This window comes from Pterocles gutturalis, unplaced genomic scaffold, assembly GCF_000699245.1.
Source record: "Pterocles gutturalis isolate BGI_N339 unplaced genomic scaffold, ASM69924v1 scaffold8492, whole genome shotgun sequence".
Lineage (NCBI taxonomy): Eukaryota > Metazoa > Chordata > Aves > Pterocliformes > Pteroclidae > Pterocles > Pterocles gutturalis.
In genome coordinates this window covers 20,980-43,140 of record NW_010112700.1, presented here as the reverse complement: position 1 = coordinate 43,140, position 22,161 = coordinate 20,980, and the positions used below count along the sequence as shown (strand labels likewise).

At 34.8% G+C, this 22,161-nt stretch overlaps 1 protein-coding gene across 8 annotated transcripts in view; it reads left to right on the top strand.

The window, feature by feature from the left end:
- Positions 1-22,161, top strand: part of SCN1A (sodium channel, voltage-gated, type I, alpha subunit) — a 64,015-nt gene that overhangs the window by 24,305 nt on the left and 17,549 nt on the right. For 7 of the 8 annotated variants that reach the window (XM_010074157.1, XM_010074155.1, XM_010074153.1 and 4 more), the window contains exons 14-20: positions 1,234-1,407; positions 2,036-2,392; positions 3,087-3,569; positions 6,793-6,910; positions 7,496-7,650; positions 10,315-10,488; positions 13,016-13,138. In XM_010074157.1, coding sequence (XP_010072459.1) covers positions 1,234-1,407; positions 2,036-2,392; positions 3,087-3,569; positions 6,793-6,910; positions 7,496-7,650; positions 10,315-10,488; positions 13,016-13,138 — 1,584 coding nt within the window. The remainder of the gene's footprint in view (positions 1-1,233; positions 1,408-2,035; positions 2,393-3,086; positions 3,570-6,792; positions 6,911-7,495; positions 7,651-10,314; positions 10,489-13,015; positions 13,139-22,161) is intronic. The other variant, XM_010074156.1, reaches the window with a different exon arrangement.

Below are 22,161 nucleotides of genomic sequence, written 5' to 3'. Positions count from 1 at the left end.
CTCTTCCAGTCTCAGGGTCCCTGGCATAAACCCCTTCTGCAATACAGAGGCTCTCAGGGTTCACATGCTCCACTAGTTCCACTTTAAAGCCCCTTGAGAATGTCACCATCCTAATCGTTAGGAACTTAAATCAGTGTTTCAAACTGTATTTATTCATTCCTACTTCTTCTTCAGTGCTTCCAATTCTGTACCTTAAAAAATAGTAACCTTTCCCTCTCTGGTGTTTATATCTGGAATGTATTTAAAGACTGTGATAAAATCTATCTTGGTGCTCCTAGGCAGAACAAGTTGGACTCTTCTTGTCCATCCCCTGATTATCCCAGTTAGATTATTTTCTTTAGCTGTCCCATTTTTTCTTCAGCTTGCTTGAAAATGGGTTATCCACACTAAAAAATAAAGCATTTCAGACCAGGGCTCAGGCAGACTTTAACAGTGGCTTTGGTACATTCCTATCCTACCAGAAATTCTTCTAAGACTTCTCTCAAAGCTACCCAGAGTCAGTACCTCAGTGGCTCCTAAATAGGATTCCCACTTCATTCAGCAGAGCATCCCATGATGAGAAAGCATTACCAGCGATATGGTGTTTAAACCATATTCTTAAGTGCTCTTTCATTACTAACATCACAAAGTGATTGAGCCAAGAACTTGCCTGAACTTACTGGCAACACCCAGGTAGGAGCTCCTCAGCTTCAGCAGATTGTTGTATCTCAGCTGATCCCCATCTGGTATAACTAATCTTATCACTATTGAACTGAATGGGATTATGGCAGGTTATACCAGCAAAGAAGCTGCCTCTCTGGAGTCTTAGATTTCGCCTCATTCATGCTGCTGTATAATGTAATTAGTGTACCAAGACAGATGTTATACCATGTAATTTCTTGGAATGCATTCTGGTTTATGTTGTGAAAATAAAATTTGGGATATTGTTTATAAAGTACATGAGAAAGTCCATATCCTGATAGAGTTGAAATTGGATTATAAATGTTATAAAACAGAAATTTATGTAATCTGTTTAGTATAAAATTTAGTTAATTGAAAAAAATTACTTGGTTTGTATGGCACTTTTTGGGGCAAGGTGGGCATAATAAATCACCACAGGACACTGAACTATTTTTAAATATCAGGTTTGGATAAGATATTGCAGATATGTATCTTGAATTGAAAACCTAGACAACAGCTAAATCTGTAATATTATATTTTAAAATGAAATAACAAACTGCATTTTGAATTCAGGTCTTCACTGGAATCTTCACAGCAGAAATGTTTCTCAAGATAATTGCAATGGATCCTTACTATTATTTCCAGGAAGGCTGGAATATTTTTGATGGTTTTATTGTAACCCTTAGCTTGGTTGAGCTTGGTCTTGCAGATGTGGAAGGACTCTCAGTTCTTCGATCATTCAGATTGGTAAATATACATCAATTGCACTGATTTTTCAATGGGGCTTCATTAAAATAATATAATTTTTTTGCCTTAAAAATATGCTTGATGTTTGCCATGGTACTGATCCAGATGTCTCTTTCATTAGTACAAATCCTTATTACTTGTGGTATCTTACTGTCTTCAACAGAAATTGATAGAGATCCAGACAAACAGATAGCAATGGGTGCCCTGGGCCTATTTACAATGTATTTGTTGTATGTACACAGTTTTGTTTCTGCATAGCAGGGTGATTAAACGACTCACTAGACGTATTGTGGTCTGATTGCCATCACAGGAATAGATCTGCTCTACAAATACCAGGAGAAAAGTGGCCCAGGTGATTTTACCAGAGAAACCCTAGATTTTAAATTCCATATATGACTGGTAGCTTCTTTGGCCTTTAGTAAAAACTATGCTTTGAGGGTATGAAGCTCTAACTTCACAAAATTTTGTTGTCCAAACCTTCCTTCTTCATGCTTTTAGACAAGAGGATACCCTCTGAACAGTCGTACTCAGGGCATATTTTGCAGTAACATCCTTCCACAAATTAACTTTAAAATATCTTTGTGTCTCTCTTGCTGGTTGTCCTAACAATATTTTTCTTTTCTTCCAGTTGCGAGTTTTCAAACTGGCAAAATCTTGGCCAACACTAAATATGCTGATAAAAATTATTGGTAACTCTGTGGGAGCTCTCGGTAATCTGACCCTGGTGCTGGCCATCATTGTGTTCATTTTTGCTGTGGTTGGGATGCAGCTGTTTGGGAAAAACTACAAGGAATGTGTCTGCAAAATTGCAAGTGACTGTGTACTTCCACGCTGGCACATGCAAGATTTTTTTCACTCTTTCTTGATCGTATTCCGAGTGCTGTGTGGAGAATGGATAGAAACGATGTGGGACTGCATGGAGGTTGCTGGCCAAGCCATGTGCCTTACGGTCTTTATGATGGTCATGGTGATTGGAAACCTAGTGGTATGTAATCAAAGCATTAGCAAAAAAATGTTTGGCAATAGAGTGGGCTTAATCCTGAAGTGAACTAAGTGCTCTGGCTCTGCTTCAACAAAGCACTTACACAGGTGGCTTCAAGCAATGCTTAAAGTTAAGCTTAAGAGCCTTTTTGGATGGAGAACAAAGTATTCTGCAGTACCAAAAATCCTAAAAATGTTAGAGTGAGCACTTAGTCACATTCTTCAATTGTCTTTTGGCTCTCTGTAAATAATTTTGTGCTTCAAATAATTTTAGTTTATGGGCTCTTTATAAAACATTTGCTGTGCATTTTTTTATTATTCATCCCGTATGATTAGTCACACAAATAATCCACTTTCTGTTGTGTGATGTGATAAATTAAACTTTTTAATGATGCCAAATAGAAAATCTGCTATCTCCATTTTTAGATTATAAGATTTTGGACCAAAATACTGTGGGCATTTAAAGACACATTTACAGATATTAGTCAGTTGTAAGAATATTTTTGAATAGTGAACAGGATCTAAGTAAAATTTTAAAAGCTTTATTTTTTATGGAGAAGAGAAAAAGTATTGAGGGGGCTTTTCTTTGGTTACGGTGAATTGTTGGGATTTCAGTCTTCGATGTCACTAATATGACAATTTTTAGTGAAGTAAATGTTGGGATAAAGTCTGAAATAGCCTTTTTTATCTTTCTGCAGGTACTGAACCTATTTTTGGCCTTGCTCTTGAGCTCATTTAGTGCAGACAACCTTGCTGTGACAGATGATGACAATGAAATGAATAATCTCCAAATTGCTGTAGCAAGAATGCAGAAGGGCATAGATTATGTGAAAAGAAAAGCACGCGAATTCATCCAAAAAGCTTTTGTTAAAAAACAAAAAGCTTTAGATGAAATCAAGCCACTTGAAGATTTGAACAACAAAAATAGCTGTATTTCTAACCATACAACTGGGGGACTAAGCAAGGACCATGACTATATTAAAGATGCAAATGGAACAACTAGTGGCATAGGCACAGGTAGCAGTGTGGAAAAATACATAATTGATGAAAGTGATTACATGTCATTCATAAACAATCCAAGCCTCACTGTGACAGTGCCCATTGCTGTGGGTGAATCCGACTTTGAAAATCTAAACACAGAGGAATTTAGTAGTGAATCAGACCTGGAAGAAAGCAAAGAGGTATTTAGATATTTTGTGCATTTCTCTCTGATATTTTGAGTATTTTTCTTTTTTTCAGCATAAGCCAGTGTATTCAGTCCTTGATCATTTGTTATTTTGACACTTTGTATGTGGGCATAAATGAAGGTATAAAGGAGGGTTTAATTCTTGATGAACAAAAGCATGAGAAAGGGTTAAAAATTAGTCTCCAAGAGGAGATAAGAGGCCAGGCAATGGGAGACCAGACTAATCCGTTAGAACCTTTTATGGTCCACACGGTAGTTGCAACAGCTCGTGGAGCAGAGCAGTGCCTTAGCTACATCCTTATTGCACCAGAAATTTCTGTTTGCCTCTGGTAACAAAGCTCCCATGAGGCACATCACACATCTCTTGTCTCTGCCACTCAAAAAATCCCCCTCTATTTTTTTTTTTTTTTTGTGAGCATGTATAAACCAGAAAACATTTAGGGAGTTTATGCATTTCCTTTAGACATTGGAATTCTTTTAGATTTTAAAACTGTCAGCTCTTCTAGACCTAGATTCCCATGAAAAGAAGTTTTAACCATAGACTCTTACATAAGCTTCAAAATCAGTTAAAACTGTAAAATAGTATCAACAGATGAAAATATCTCATGTTGCTAAGGGAATGACAATGCAGGCTGTAGATATAAAGCCTTGTTGAGAACTGTATTTGAAAAAAAAAAAAAAAGAAAAAAAATAAAAACCAAAAATCAAACCATATTAAGGCTATAACTGTTCCTTTGCATGACTTTCTGTTTGTGGCTATTTTAACAAAATAGTTTAAATTGACTTGATAACATAATTTGCTAAACAACTACACCCTCAGTGACTTAGTTTGTTGACGTTTTAGTCAAATCAGAAAATTATCTTTCCAGACACTTAAGAAAATTAATTTTCTGAGTTGAGGAACCTCAACGTTAAATTAGCTAGCTTCCATTCTGGTAATGATACAGTTTCTTTGTGGAATAGCTCATCCTCCTCCACCACTGTTGTATTGCTAGCAGTACTTCAGACATCTAATTTTAGGCTAACTGAATTCTGTACTGCCGTTACTTCAGTGTGCATAAGCCATCTATTGTTCTCAACAAAAACACCAGTGTTACGCTAAGTGAAATCTTTGGATCCTCTCCCCATGGCAACCTATTTCAGAAACAGTGTTGTTCCCATTTCCCAATTAAAATCGGAAGCATTAATATTTCTTTTCCTGTTAAATATTAGACAAAATGTCTTAGAATTTGGCTTTGACTCAAGCTTTTGAACCGCTGCCACAATAAAGGTTGTAAGAATGTATTTGAGCACATTATGAACTTGCCCCAGCAGGAAGGATCTCTAAATAAAACATTTAAACAGAGATCCATTGGAGGAAAACAACGACTTGCCATCTGCTCTCCCCACAACCACCTTAATGATGGCTAGTCCAGCCCAGTCTTCCAGCCCATCACATAGCAGGCAGTCAAATGGAGTGACACAAGCTGGTTTACGACTGACCAACATATTCAGTTTAGGAAAGCTTTCTGTAAGTGTGCTCCTCCCTGTAGGACCAGGGTTACCTTTTATCCCATTGAGAAAGTACTATGACATTTCTGACTTCCTCCAGAAGCTTATGAAAGAGCAGCTCTGTTGTATAGTTTTCCATGGAAAATCCATTGAGCAGTGCTGTTTTGGATTTGAATCCAACTCCTTATTTTACATTGACTGTTAGTATAATGGGACTGTAGAAAAGAAATTATGAACACCAGAACAGCAGAACCTTTGAATTAGCTGAATTTTTGATTGGAGCCCACTTAGAAAAGACTGTGGATTTTCTACTTGTCGGGCCAGAGGACACTCACAGGGGAGTTCCAGCTGGCTTCAGACAATACTGATATTTTCAGCACCATTCCTGAATGTTTGGGTCAGATCTAAAAGTGGGGGTGTTGGTGGGGGTTTTGTCTGGTTGGTTTAGTTTGTTTTTCAGCAGAATACTCTTTTCTCCCTTAGTGGGAGAAAATGGATGATTTGTGAAAATTGGATTACTAGAAGTATACAATATTTTTGTAAAAATATCAGATAAGCAACTCTCTAATGTAATTTGGAAAAAAATCCTCTATAAATTGGTTCTTATGACAAATAATGACAGAGCCTGAAACTGGATACATCAACCCATTTTCCTGATAAAGTTAAAACATTGTTATTCCAATCTGTGTAGTCACCTCAAGATGAAATTAACTAAAAACTGGCTACTTAAGATATTACAATTTTTATTCAATGTCATGCAACTCAATGAGTCCTAGAATTGTTACTCAACAACAGACTGGCTACTGCTTTAGTAAGTTTTTTTGCTAGGGTTTGGGGATTTTTTTTGTCTTCAATATCAAAAAGCCTGATGCAACTTAGCATTGATGAACCTGTATTGCATTTATTCCATTATTTTGTTTACCTCTACATCCTTAAATAAGTTTCCTTCTGAATTTTTACCCAATCTTTAGCCACAATGCCAACCAGCTAGACTTCAATGAAGTCCCAGCTGCATTGAGAATTTTTAGGATAGGATAGGATTAGCTTAAGTGCATTCAGTTTTTAAAAATTTGGTTTCCACTTTCCATTTCTCTTTCTTTATGCACATCGTATTACTGAAAATTTGATTAGGTTATAAAACACAATCTGATGTTTTATGGGCCATCTTTAATCTATCTCAGCCTTATTGCACGCAGCATCTGCTTCCCTCTGAGATAGACTTCCAGCAATTTTAATCTGGACTTGCTGACCTCTAAAGTATAGCCTTCTCTGCTGATCAGTGTGTTTTTCCCTCATTCCTCTGAGCTCCCACCTCTTTTATATACTTATATTTAGGCTCTTACCTGCTTTTCAGTAGATGCTACAGATTCTGCATATATATTTAAGCTTCATTATTTCTATGTAGGTCAAGAGACCATTGCCACTTATGGTTAGTTGTGGTCATAAATCTTTGCAGGCTTAGCATAATTTTTCATATTTTTTAGTTTAAAGCATAATCTTGCTTCAAGCCTTAACTATCACTGATACACCTTCTATTTAATGGATCCATACAATGCAGAAGGAAGACCAAAGATTGTACAAATTTCACACATGTTTATCACATATGTTGAATACTAGAACATTCAAAAACATGGCAGAATTATTTACTTATTCTGAAAACAACTAATATTTGCCTTGAAAATATTTTCTGTGCATTTGAGTTGCTTTTCTTTTTTTTTTCTTTACAGAAGTTAAATTTGTCTAGTTCATCTGAAGGTAGCACAGTTGATATTGGACTTCCTGCAGAAGAGCAACCAGAAGCTGAACCTGAAGAAGCCCAGGAGCCAGAGGCCTGCTTCACAGAAGGTGTTTGGAACAAAAATGCTAATAATACTTATCCATTAAACATGGAATAATTATATATTTAAACTAAGTAATATTTATGTATTGAATTACGCTTTTGTTAATGTTTCAACTATGATTATTAGCAGAAGTACTTTTAGACCATAATTTACCATCTGAATTCAGTATCCCAAACAAAAGAAAGTACAATTTAGTTAACACTTGTCCATATCTTAATACATAGACCTACTATACATTTGGATGAGTTTGTATTTTTTTATTCACATTTGTATTTTGTAATTGGGCTTCATGTTCCATGGACTTTTATCTTTTTGTGTGCACCATATTGAGCACTTACTTCTTGATAAATTAGAAGTACTTTCTTCTCACTTGTTCATTTAACTGTGAACTCCAATTGTCTCAGTGTTACATTTTTTTTGCTTTGGAGAAAGAGAAGGTCATCTAGGTGAAAATCTATTGTCTTTTTACTAAATAGCATAGCTTCTAGAAAGGTAGCATTGTATCATTAACAGAATGATAACTAAAATTAATGCAAGTCAAGAATTTTTGCTGTTGTTTTTTAACCTTCATACATACACTGTTTCAAAGGCTGTGTACGAAGATTCAAGTGCTGTCAAGTAAGTATAGAAGAAGGGAGAGGAAAGCAGTGGTGGAACCTTAGAAAAACCTGCTTCAAGATTGTTGAACACAACTGGTTTGAGACTTTCATTGTCTTTATGATTCTCCTCAGCAGTGGAGCTCTGGTAAGTAAAACATGAACAGAGTGTCACAGTGGTGTCAGAAAACTTCTTAGAAGTTGGCTCTGCAAACATTAACTTAGTTTTCTCCACCAGAAGGAATACGCAATTCCATGTCTTCAAATGACAGGACTAAATTTTAGTCAGGCCTTTGAAAGAATGGTAGAAAAAGTATCTTCTCAACAATATGTTGAAAAAACAACAGACATAATTGATTAGAGAGAGCTTAACTCCTTTGCTGAAAGTAATAGTGATATGCCTGAAGCAGGGAGAGAGACGACATGCAAAGAAGAGAACATATTTATCTTTGTTATTTGAGTTTGCTCTCTAGTTTTACTCGTGTTTACTGATATAACTCAGGGAAAAGAACTGTCTGAAAAAGAAGAGTTTGGAAGTAACTGTAATGGCATAAACAACTCATAATACCTTGCAAGAGGCAAGGCTGGCTTATTCAGTCATATAAATGTTATGTGCTAGAACAGCAAGAAAGATTAAGACTGTTTGTAATTATTTCCTTCGAAGAAGAAGAATTTATTCCTTATGCTTCTAATTCAGCTTCTACTGACATACTCATGTGGACTAAAGGGATATCTGTAAAAACATGAATTTGCTTGAAGTTTAACAAGTGTGAGGGCAGAATAAAAAGAAGCCAACCATAATATAATTCTTAACAATAAAAGAAACAAAACATATCACTAATATGTTATTTCACAAATACCAATAATGACAAAAAAAAATAAAGAAATTGGAGATGAGATGGATACATGCTGAAGTTTCTTAGGCAAACTACTTGCCCTGAGATAACACAGACTATACCTAGCATCTACCCTGGTAGATGCAATTACCCTTTGGTAAATTAATTAAGTTCCTACATAATAAATGAAAATTATGTTCAAAAATTGTTTTATAAAGTCCTTAGACCACTCCCAACACTTTAAAACACCGTTAATGGTTAGCAGTTTATGACTATACCTATCATTAGTTTCAGTTAAATCTTTAAGAATCATTCTGCTTTTGTTTGGTCTAATATCAACACAAACATCAAAAAAGCAATTTTTATGCAACACCGTGTGACTCCTTCCCTGTGATTTAAAACCCTTGAAATAACAAAAGACTCACATCTATGCTATTGAATTTTTGTTCATGCTACCAAGTGGGGAAAACCTTTATTGACAAGAATTTAAATGACATAAAAATACTGGCAGGAGATCTGATAAAGGTGAATTTCTGTCATTGCATTTAGAGGAAGTTTGAGATGAGATCCCACAGCGTTAGTATCTCTCTCTTGTGAACCTAAGGTGTGTGTCATCCACAGAGCACTTATTTTGTGAAAATGCTTCAGAGACCAGGGATTAGCCCAAGCAGCTGGAGATGTGAGACCCTGCTCTTCCTTCGACTTCCTTTGTGACTGTGAAAAGGTCTCTTTGGACCTGCCAGTACTGTATCCCAATGTCCACCCCAAGGCCACACTCCGGATGAGTCTCTGTCATTACAGCCAGGAAATCTGTCAGGCACAGGCATTGCTTCCCCCGACCTAGGGATATTCAGGCAGGGAGCGGGCACACTTCTAGCTGCCGGGAGCACTGCTAGCTTAGCCTCTGGCATACTCCCACCTATAAGAAGGAAATTATATGTGTTGGCTCTTCCCAGTTATGTGAGATAAAGATGGTAGTGATTGCATATGAGCATCACATACCATAGTGCCTAATCTAAGTATCCAAAATTCCTGATACACATATGTTAACTCAATGATTGATAGACAAATGGTAATCTTTTGAACTGGCAGAGGTAAAGTGATTCAAAAGCAGGCTGGGTAAAAATTAATGTTAGTATCAATAAATATCCAAATCTTTGCAAGTTAGCAGATCATTCCAGTTCTTTCAATCCAATAAAATCAATTGTTTTCCATGAGAAATAATAGCATAATTAAAATTGAAAACCAACTAAAGGGAAAATTTCTTAGAGGACAGGAAGAATTTCTGAAAATCAGAAGCTATATGTTTTTTCAAATGTCTAAAAAAGAAAACACACAAAAAGTGTAAGTAACATTGCAAGGATCTCAGAAATTTTACATATTTCATAAAATGTGAACAATACAGTAAAGCAGGTATTTGGTTTAGATAAATATTTTTAAGAAAGGAAGAACTTGTTTTATGATTTACTACTTAAAATTTTCAAAAAGCAACAGGACTTAAAACTATGAAGTCAATGGTTTTGTCATTGACCTGAAAACTTCACCGCTGTGGCCCTGGAATTTGAAAATGGATCTATCTACAGATAAACCAAATGATCTCAGTAGAATTCAGGTCTGGCACACCACTGTGCAGTATCAGTGCTCCTTGTGAGTACAGGAAGTGATCTGAGAAGAATAATTCACCATCAGCAATAAATAAATAAATAAATAAAATATTCCGATCACTGAAGTGGTTGCTGTGTAATATCTGCTTCTCCCTCCTGTGAGCTCGAAAATATAGTTCCATAGGGGAAACATAGGTATATGCTGAGTTAGCAGAAAAGGAGACATCAGTTAGAAGTGACGCTCCCATGCTTTTTCTTGAAGAACAACTGTTTCCTGGTTTTGTTGCCTTTTTTTGTTGTTGTTATTACAATGTGAAGTATGTGCAGTAACAAAAGGGAACAACAAATATCTTTGAATGTGTTTACCCATAGGCTTTTGAAGACATATATATTGAACAGCGCAAAACTATCAAGACCATGCTGGAATACGCTGACAAGGTCTTCACTTACATCTTCATTCTGGAAATGCTGCTGAAGTGGGTGGCCTATGGCTATCAAACATACTTTACTAATGCCTGGTGCTGGCTGGACTTCCTGATTGTTGATGTATGTAGTATATTTCCTAGGTGTTACTTTTATATTTATCTGATTTTTTTTTAAATTACTTACTCTAGTTTACTTTTCAATTTTAAAAGTAAGGTAGGTGGAAAAAAAAATCAATCTGTCTTTCATTTTACACTTACAACACTGCCTTCCTATACCACAGAGTTAAGAAAGACTGGAAATTCATCTGCTGACAAAACAACCTCACATGGCAGTCCCACAAGCAGTTAAAGGCTTTATCCCAGCACTGTTGTTGCAAGAAGTAGTGCTGTTCTCTGTTCTGCCCCTGGCAGCTCATTCCCATCTTCAGACCCACCTTCCCCCTTGCTGTACTCTAAATAGTATCCAGCATTTAGATAGGTGTCTGGTCCACCAGATGTGAGACACTCATCTGGATTAAAACTCCCCTGGCAAAAAAATTAACATCATGCCCAAAAATTTCAGCATATGGCTGAACTAGGGTTTTACAAGAAATGCAAGATGTATCTGTAGCATCGGTGGTATGGCTTACTTAGTATTAAAAGTCCAATGAATGTTACTGAACTTGCAATCTTCACAGCTATGTTTGAAATCAGTCTCAATAATCTTCCCTGCAAGGATTATCTAGTAGTTATAACTCTACTGTGCTGTTTTGTGAAATGGGGGAAACCATTTCTTGATGTACACTGCAACTAATGAAGAATTTAAGAAAAGTAATGTCCTAAGTATGCCCCCTTGAGAAAACCTCCAAAGTGCAGAAACAGCTACTGTTTCTGCAGTCTGTGAAGTTCTGTGTGAGAAACTAAAATACTCTGGTTTACATGGTTACAAAACCACAACCAGTCACTACATTTTTAAGACAGAAATTTCTGGTAAAACTTATATGAAAAACAAATATTAAACAAGCTCAGTTTTAAAATTAAGATGCATTTTGTCTTGGTTTCAATGACTTGGAAAAAGACACTCATTAGGTAAAAGGTGAACTTCATAAGCAGTTACTGACCCAAAGAATTACTAAAACTCCAGCAATTTCTGAAGGAGTTCTCAGCATGCAAGGAAGGCTAATCAAAGCAGTTAATTTTCTTGAGCTTTGTTTTGTGACTGGTGACTACAACCTTTTTGATTGGTGTAAATTATGGATTAAATATATCTAAGATTCAGCTACAGATAACCACGTTCAAACCTGTTACTCAAAGAAAGTATGCTCTCTTTCAGAAACTCTTTTGTTCTTCATTATCTAAATTCTTCTCATAATGGCTACCTAAGTGGCACCTATGACAAAAAAAGCGTGAAGAAGCATGCAAACAGACACACCAGTTCTCTTTCTAAACTCATTTTCACTAATATTCGATCTTATTTAAATCACAGTATCCCAAACAGCCATCTCGTGAATGTGAAAATTTGAATACTTTGTGGGAAGGTGTAATGTATATTCAAATGTCTGAATAAGCTCATGATTAAATCCTGGATTTACACACCTGGATATTTTCTTTAGTCTTTAAATTATGGCAGCTTGAAGGTTTCCAGTAGTATGATGAATGTGCTGGAGAAAGAAATTCAGGTTTTGGAAGGACCTAGTTTTGTGGGTTGCTAGATCTCAGAATTGACTAAATACAGAAAATCTACTGATGTTTAAAAGCTAAAGGTTTCACATATAATGCTTGGTTTAAATATGGTTCAAAAAGAGCACTGTCCTAAAGTTCTCTTTACCTGATGAATTGTTCTTTATAATGAAAGAGTACATGTGATCATTGTGCTATTTTGGTCCAATAAATAGGTAAGGAATTAGAACAGGGTAATGGAGCATTTAGGGGAAATGGGAAGAAAACAGAAGGTATTATTTTGGACAGGAGTCATAGCAAATGCAGAGAATATGGTATTTCTCACTGAGGTAATGTAGGGACATAGAATACATAAAGGGCTGTGGATATGAGACTTTAATACACCTGCTGCCTATGAACTGTTCTTATAAGGTCTTTAAGAAACAGCATAATTGAGGTTAATAGCAGTCAGGCAAAAGGATTAGTCAGTGTAACTGAATATAGAAAAATTAATCCTTTCTACCAACTTCCAGAGGAGCAATGTTGCTCTGTGACCCATCTGTTAATTCAAAACAGGCTTCAATCATTTCCCTTTCAGTTGCAGGCAATCAAATGGGCATTATCAGCTATAATTACTGATCCCAACAGCATTGTAGAACAAAGAAGAAGTGAGAGCAACACCTAAATTGGTGCAAAGGAGAGATTAATTGAATTTGCTTTTTGTGGTTTTAAGTGCCCTCAAGTCACTAGCAAAATATGAAATTCTGAATTATTAATGTTTCCTGATATTGATACCTTGTGGTATTTTTGTTTGTTTATTCACCTATCCTACTCGTTTTTCATATTACTTCTTATGTTGTGGGGTTTTTTTGTTGTTGTTGAAAAGACTTCCTATTCCTGAAGAAAATGGTCCAAAATTAGATTATTCTAAAGAAGTTTATATCTCACAGCTGTGGTATGTAAAGTAGTATGTACAATATAATAATTTTTACTTTCCTGTTTTCATATAGGTCTCTTTGGTTAGCTTAACAGCAAATGCATTGGGTTACTCTGAACTTGGTGCCATTAAGTCCCTTAGGACACTAAGAGCTTTGAGACCTCTAAGAGCTCTGTCACGATTTGAAGGCATGAGGGTAAGACAACATGAAAGAATCTGAAACTATGCATGCATAGAAAGAATCCATGCATGCAGAATAAGGAATGACAAGTCCATGCAGAAAGGCTGCACTATCTTTTTATCTATTGCATATCCTTTACTAACAGATAAGCAAAAAGCTTCATAAATAAAGCTAAATCTATATGCAGTGTCACATAGAAGTTACATTCATTAAGGTTACTTTACTTTCTAGCCAATCTCAGGAGTTTTCCATAAAGGCTTTGAAATTTCCAACTATGAATTCTCTTAACAGACCCTTAATAATGAATAAAATGTAACAAGATTTTATTAATTTAATTACTGATAAACATATCACAGTATTTATACAGGGATCTAATTTAGCATTAGTTAATAAAGATATTTTCTGTTACCAGTTGAAGTCCTTCATTTTTCTTCATGTTTGATAAATCACCTTTGTCTAACCCCACTGAATTTTACTAGATGGTACTAGAGATATATTCATACCTGCTAGTGGCTTAAATCTATTTCTGAGTTTGGCTGGCTTTAAAAACAATTCAAGTTATTTGATTTCTCTGAGATTATTCTTTTTGTAAAGTAAATGCTTTTCTTATTTCAACAAATCTCTATTCAATATTCAATACAATGTATATAAGTTTATTTCTTACTTATTCTGAGTACCTTAGAGACCTTACTATTCATCTCACTCAAGAAAGCATTTTAACTTATTTTTTCATTTGTTTATACCTTCTGTTCCTTAAAGCCACTGAATACAAACTAACTCTATATGCATGTCATTGAAATATGTTTTTAGAGAATGCTTTTTGCTACTTCATGGAAACATAAGAGGAAAAAATGTGCTAATGAATTTCAACTCAGTTATAAACCAGTGCAATAGCCTGGAATATACTGTCTGAAAAACCTTTAAATACAAATCTAAGCTTAATCAAGCCAAATTGAGGCTGAGAGTTCTGTTCCTTAAATTGTATTCATCAGGCTACGTATCTCTACTTCAGAATGCATCAGAAAAAAAATACTGCTAACCAATGATTACTGGATTAATAAATTTCACTTTCATATAGGAAATTGACTTTTACAGTTCTGTCATCATTTGAAATTCATGAATTGATATTCAGCAGGGTAAGAGCTGGTCAAGTACTACAGAATGTACAATTTTTCATTTAAGTTTGGAATGACCATTTGATTTAGCCATTTTCTCTTTGTCTTTCTTTTCACTTACTGTTCATGAACATTCAGATAAATGTAGTTCTGTGCAAAGAAATGTCGGGAAATTGCTGTCAGCTTTACTTGTCTAATAACGTTCAGGTCAGCTGCAGGAGGACTGAGAGACCAGTAGAGAAATTACACAGGGACAAGAAATGCAGCTCTTTAGATGAGGTTGGAAAAAACAGATCATTTCTAGAAAGATAATGTCAAAATTGATTGCCAAATGTTTTATTCCATTTTTCTGTATCTTTACATGTTTGCCTTAGTAAATTTTCCACTTAAAAGACTTAGGATGTTCATGCTCAAAGAAAAGTACCCGTTATTTGAAATGTATTTACTCCTTCGCCCTGTTTCTCACTGAATAACTATGAAACTATGCCAGAAGCCCAATCACATGATAGAATTTCAGATACACAACATGAATAATTCACGAGCAAATTACTGTGTAGGAATCACAGACAAGTCTGGAAAAACAAAAAAGGTTTCAGCTCTGTCCTCCAATATTAATGACAATCAATGAAGTACCTGATTCCAGCCAATTAGCAAATTTGACTGGGCAACAGTATAGGCCTTATCTTTACTATTAGTTACATGCACTTCTGAAAATGGCTTTTCCAGAGCACTTGGCAAGTATTCACAACAGCTTATTGACAGATAGTAGCATCACTTTATGAATGACTCACGAACAGTAAAAAGATTCAAATAATTGACCAGCTCGTGATAAGACAATAGTCAAATTACAGTATTCTCAGAAACTGAGTTCATTTCATAAAAATCCATAAAAGCAGATTCTTTTATCTGCCAACAGAAAGTAAGAATAAATCAAACCTCTTTGCTTTCTTACATTGCCTATACCTACACTGAGCTGTGACAGAACAAGCTGAGTTTTTATTCATAGTTATTTATAATTTTAATGTTTACCTCCATTTTAAAAACTGCAAATTTTGCCTTGAAAATGTAGGAGATCATATGTATTCCACAAAATCCCTATATCTAAAAACCTGTGCAACATTTTGTAAAACAATCTGCTAAGTTCTCAGCTATTGTAAATCAATCTTTTTCTTAAATAAGTTTACCATTCTGGTGAATTGGAAGAATACAGCCTTTTAATAACTATTCTGTTATCCCTGAATATGAAATGTACTTCACTTTTAAAGTTATATTCTTATAAGTCTACAGTTATACTCTGTAGTTACAACTTAATTTTGTATTTATGCTGTTTCATAAATGGGATAAATTCTCTTTCTAATGTGAAGATATATGAACCACTTGTGCCAAAGCAGGGTAGAAGTGGTCCATAGCCTGTGCTTGCCTTGAGCACAAAAGTGAATTTTGCCATATTAAAGTCATTTAAAATATCCACTAGCATACTGAATTCTGAGAAATTTTAATACTTTCTGTAGTGAATCTCGAAACCAACTCCACCCAGATGCTGGAAGGCAAAGTAAAGAATTGCTTTAATTTAAATTTCTGTCTTAGGGTTTATATTCTCATCTCAATTAGTGTACATACAGTCAGAAGTACCTGCAAACTGAGATTTGAATATACCCATTGCTTTTTGTTTAGCTTTTTAGTACTTGCAATATAATGCTTTTGCGCTAGTTCTGAATTGGTATGCTACTTGTAAATGTAGAATACTGAGTATACATTGCTTTGCTGAGTTAGAGAATTAAGTGACAATAAAGCATGCATTTGTGTCTAATTTCACAAAATAAAGCATGTCATGCCGTGCTTGATTTATTTATTAGAGAAATAGTAGAAGGCAGCAAACAATCTGAAATCCACTTGCACTTTCAGTTTTGCATGCCTTATGCATATTTCTGGCTGATGGCTTTAAACATTTACTGTATTTCAAATTTCCAGTCCAATTTCATAACTTGTGAAACTAAATTAGAGTATTTGATGTCTTAAATATCCTCTAAAATTCAATGGCTATTCCTTAGATTCCCTTACCAGGAAAGCGGTAATGAGGCATTTTCAAGAGTACTCCAAACTTCATTAGTAGGAAAGACATGTTTCTCATATGATTGAGTTATCAAAAATAACATCAAGTGTCTGTCATTACAGATTCACAACTAGTAACAGGCCACATATTTCTATTTCATATAGGATACCCTTTCTTCAGCTTGGATGGGGTGGACCACTGGTTCCTCCCCTTATCTATATAAAAGCCACAGTATTTCCCCCTTTTCTACCCTTAATGATTACAGTGTGACTAATCACTACATTATGTATTTAGGATTAGAAAGAAAGAAAACCTTATTTGAGAATCCAAATAGGAGCAAAAGTAGATTATATATATTCACCCTACACCCCCTTCTTAATTACTTTAAATCTTTGGAAACAATCAAATTGAAACAATTCCAAATTTCTGATGGTACAGAAATATCAGGAAGACTTTTGAGAAAATCAGTATTGTTTTTTAGAGTTATCTGAGCTCTTTCTGCAGGAGAAAGGTACCTCAGCTGTTTTTAGGCTTTTAGATCTCTTTTTAACTGAGATAAAAACCAGGTTTCTTTAAAAATTTGAATCTGGCTTTCTCATTGTTTTGGAAAGGTCTGTGCTTTACTCTGTTACTCAGTTAATAGCTACATACATTCAAAAATATCCCATAGGAAGTTTTGAACGTTTCTTGTAATACATTAAGCACACCAAAGCACTATGACTTGAATAGTCACAAATACAGATATTTATATAATTACAGTTTATATTTTTGCATAATTTTTTAAACCCCTATATGTTACATTAAGTAAATCATTCCCAAGTGTATATAGATAACATGAGACATCACATAATAATCGTTTCCTGGAATCTGAGTTCAGTCTTCTATGGCCTGTGTTGGGAACTAGTTATTGTAATTTTTATTAAATGCCAATAACAGTAGTATTTTGGTTGTATCTTTCTTGGAGTTTAGAAATGTCTTGCAGGAGACATGTCAGTGATATAAAAAATTTGCATTCATTACCAGATCCTTAGGAAAATCCAGTTCTTAGATTATAGCCCTTGCAAGCACCAACTGTAGAAGGGTATTGTTAGTGCAGGAGGTTTTATAGCTTCAGTGTAAATGATGTATAAACAGAAACAGAATTAACTGTAAATTTAGCATCTTATCTCACAGTTAAGAATCATGCATTCACTCTCAGGAAAGTGTATTCACTATCTTCTACAAGTTTCTCTTAAATATATATAAATATATATAAATATATATCAACAATGCTTGTTGATCAAAAGATTATACACTTTAAAGGGTTTTTTTGAGGACTGTGATCTTACTCATTATCTTTGAGTTTTAAGGAAAGTCTATTAGAAGTGTTATGTCTCCTGAAAAACAAAAGGTTTATAAACTTTGATTTAAGAAGACTCTCTGTACAGATGTTAAGAGGGCATACAGGAAATGTCTTAGCATTTTGAGATTTTTCTTAGACTGTAATTCTACAATAAGAGAGAACTTTTGAAGGAGTTTCTTATATAATTGAAACTGATATGAGTTTTTCTAAATTTGTGTTTGTTGTATCTTGAAGAAAATCCTTACTTTTAGGATAAAAATTTGAATGAGATAGATAATATATTTACATTTTAATTGAAAATGTTAAAGAACACCTAAAGGTCAATAACATTGCTTTTATGCAACAGAAAGAGCAAAAAGGGTTGTTTTTTTTTTTCACTGTATCTGGTGAAATTCGAAGATAGTGTTTCCACATCTAATAATTACTGTTTTGATGCCCGTGTGTATTTACAATATTGACGAGGTGTTCTCAAACAAATGCAGCCATATGATTTTTTATTACTTGGCAGATAATTATTGTATTTCATCATACAGGATGTTAAATTATGGGTTTTCTACTATGTTGTCTTCAAAGGTATTTTGTTTTATTTCTTGTGAGAAACAGAATCAAAGCTGCTCAAGCAACTCCGGTATTTTGTTAAATCCAACAGCGTAGCTTGTTGTTAATAGATTGTTACATGAATAAGAAATGCTTCGGTTGCTACTTTAACCATGTTAAATTTTCGTATAAAAGCTAGGACAGAACTGCAGAATCATTGAGGTTAGAATGGGCCTCCTGAGATCATCTAGTCGAACCTCCCTGCTAACACTTCTAGCATTCCAAGATATAAACTCACCACCTAATAGCATGAAATTTTTCCAGCAAAAAGTGTTATAAAGACAGTCTGTGCTAAATACTTGAGAAAGTATTTTGTGTTCTTTGAATATAAACTTCTCTATCAGAAGCATTCTTCAGTGAGCTGCAGTTGTGCAGTAGCTATTAAGGAAAAGTAAAAAAGACTGCAATTGTTAAGGGAGTGATTTTCTTTTCGTCTGAGATCTTTTATCTCTTGCTTCAACTTTATTTGTTCATTACTGTTAAGATTAAGATTTAGTTGTACCTCCTTGTCAGGTCTCTCTGATTCTTTCCATCTGCCTGTCTTCTCTTTGCATACTCTTAGCTAAAACCAAATTTTTCTTTAAAATATCTTCTTTAAATGGTAGTTTTCTATTGATCTTCACCCTGTATTCCCAATACAGTCTTCATTTTGCTGTTCATTCCAAAATGGAAAACCTTGTCATAAATCTTGTCATAAAGACTCAATTTTTTTCAGTTGTTTCCCACATGACATGCTTGTCATGCCAGTTCTAACACTCTGACAAAATGCATTCATTTCTTTAATGAAACCTTTTGTGCTTTTTTTCTTGATGTAAATAATATTCTAGCCTCGCTATCATAATTTACATACTTTCTATTTGCTACTTTGTAGTGATCCTGAATTAAGGATAAGCATTAGTTTGTTAGAATAGGATTTCAGTTTTATTTTTTCCTTTGCTTCTAACTTTTATAAACATTTTTCGAAATGTTATTTAATTCTGGGCTTACATAATTATAGGTCATGGAGTTAAGAATAAACTATATATATATATATACATAGCATTAAGGCAAACTGTGTAGCAAAGCTAGCAATATTCTAGTTCTTTTACTATGTATCTCCTAATTGCAAAATCCATAAGATACCTCTAATTTTGGTTGGAGGATAGAGAAGAGACAAAGCCAGACTCTTCTCAGAGGTGCACAGATAAGACGCAATAGGCACAAGCTCGCTTATGGGAAATTCTTATTTGATATAAGGGGTTTGGGGGAGGTTTGTGTTTTTTCTTTTTGAATTTTTTTTGGGGGGCGAGGGTATTTGAATTTTTTTTTGGAGGGGGTTACAGTGAGGTCAATACTAGTACAGTGGAGCATAATTAGTGGATTATAGATCACATATTCATACAAACATGTTGCACCAACCTGATTTCTGTTTGTGGGACAAAGTTATGAGAGTTTCTCCAAAGAAGTCCATTAAGATAAAATAGAGAGGAGTACATTGAAAAGGAAAGTTTTTAATAACTTCAATGAACCTACATTTTTAGATTCACCATAGTTCCTCCCTAGAATCATTATTTAGATCATGTCACTTTCTCTCACAGAAATATTTAATTCTCATCCTCTATTGTCTCTAAAGCCAGTTCATAGCTGATCATCAAGCATATGCAGCACGCTTCTTCCCAATGTACCCATTCCAAGCTACTCAATGAGAAAATACGTAGTTTTGAGGTGTCTTGTTAAAGTATGTATTGGCAAGTAAAAGAATTATCACAATCTCTCTCTCTCTTCCTCCTCTCTCTTTCTCCTTCCCCATTCTGTCCTCATCTGCTAGGTTGCATTGTCAGATATGTTTTACTATCTGACATAAGTGTTGGAAAAATGTGATAAATTTTCTTTATTATTTTTGAATAAAAGTTTCCATCTACATGACTGCTGTAAGAATGTACATATACTTTATCCTTTCGATATAAAGAACTTTTAATCCTTATATAACCATACATGACATCCCTCTTCCATCAAACTCCATGGATGCACTCAGATGAGACAAGATATCTTGAAAAAAATCAGTGATTGTTGATAAATTATTGATCAGTATTTTTTTTCTTTCTTTCTTTCTTTCTTTCTTTTTATTATTTTAGGAAAGCAAGTTGCTCCCAAGTGTCGTGTTTACTGAGTAAGAAAATAGTATGTTGAATTTTCCGGCTTTGGGAAATTTAAAAATGTAGACATTCAGATGAAAGCCCTGTTTTGCCATTCAGGTGCCAGTCCCTTCAGCTTTATAACTTGTTCTAAACTGTTTAGGATGAAAAGGGATTGCACAAGGTTTGTTTTTTAGATGTTAGATGTTAGGTTTAGAAAGGTAAAAAAAATGTTTTCTTGCGCATGTGTGTGTATACTTATCTATAAATCATCATATCTGGAGTAAAATATCAGCAGAAATCTTAACAGCTATAATTCACTGTTTTACAAGTTCAAACCCATCTCCTACACAATTAAAAACCTCTGCCTATGAGAAAGAATTAGGCCTATTTTGTTAGAGATTGTTCACACTTAGGAATAGCACATTGCTGATCGTTATCTCAGTGCTCTCTTTCACAAGATGCTCTCATGATGAAAATTAACTCAATAGTTGTCGTCAACTGGGCATCTTCCAACTGAATTATTTTAAGGATTTTACAGTTTTAATCTGAATTATTTAAATGTTTAAGCTCACCTTCACCCGTTACTCTTTGCACAAACCTGGATAACAGCAAATTTCATCACTGCACTGGTGGATGATCTCATATTTGATGAAAATTGTATTTGCTGAGATTTTTTTTTCTGTTGATATTGTTTGCTGATTAAGACTTTATCACCACTGATTACCCTGCAGGTCCATGCATTTCCTCTTTTTACCTGACAAACCAAATGAGAAAATTGAAGGAATTGCACATCTTTTAAGGTACTTCTCTTCTAGAAATCTAGTGCCATTTTATATCACACGGCTTATCTACAAGGTTCCAGATTATCTTTATGTATACGATTTTAAGTAGTGAAATACCAGAAACTGCCACCATCTCATAAACTTGAAGCCACCAATGATTCCCAAAGTGTGAAAAGCATACTAAGAGATACTCTGAAAGGATTTCCCCATTCTTCATAGATACAATTATGAGATGAATTTCATCCCTGGGGATTGAGGAGCTGTTCAAGTATTTTTGGGGGAAGGTACTTTAAAGAATTCTTGGGAACTTTTTGCTCTATACTACCTACCTTTGCATTTCTAGTTACCTTTCAAAAGGGTTTGTTAGTAGGGCAATTGATATTTTGGATTTGGTTTTGCTAGGAAATTAGCAAAATACAGGGATTTGCAGGGTGGTGTGGGTTTGGTTTCTTTTTATTTTTTCTTTTTACTTCTTTGATGTAGGGGTCTTCCTTGCTATCACATGGATGTAAAAGAGCAGAATGGATGCATATCTCAAATTTTTTGATTGCATGTCACCTTACAAGCATCTGTCTATTTTTGTGAGTGTCAGTCTTTGGAAACCATTGTTTGCATACAGAGAAGTTTGTATTATGTATTTCTGACTTGTTTGATAGGAACACGTGCCCATGCTCCGCGATGGGTAAACTAGAAAATACATAGTATACATATCACAGAGGAACCAGTGATAGTGGAAAAGCTGTCAGTTAAAAGTACATGAATTCCAGCTGCTGGACAGCTGATCTCCCTGTGTTGGTGCTTGGCCTGTGAAGGTCCAGTGGTATACTTATGCTGCCATCATGCAAATAAATCAGCTGATGCACTGCTTATAGCTGTTGATTCATGAATGCAAAAAGCAAACGATGATAATTCTCAAGAAAGAGGTTTGTTCCAATGTTTCCTTGCCTTGAACTATCAGTGCTAATGTTTTTGATTCAGGTGTGGGCTTTCTTCATGGTCTCCCCCAGATGCTCTTTCAATCCCCTGAATGGG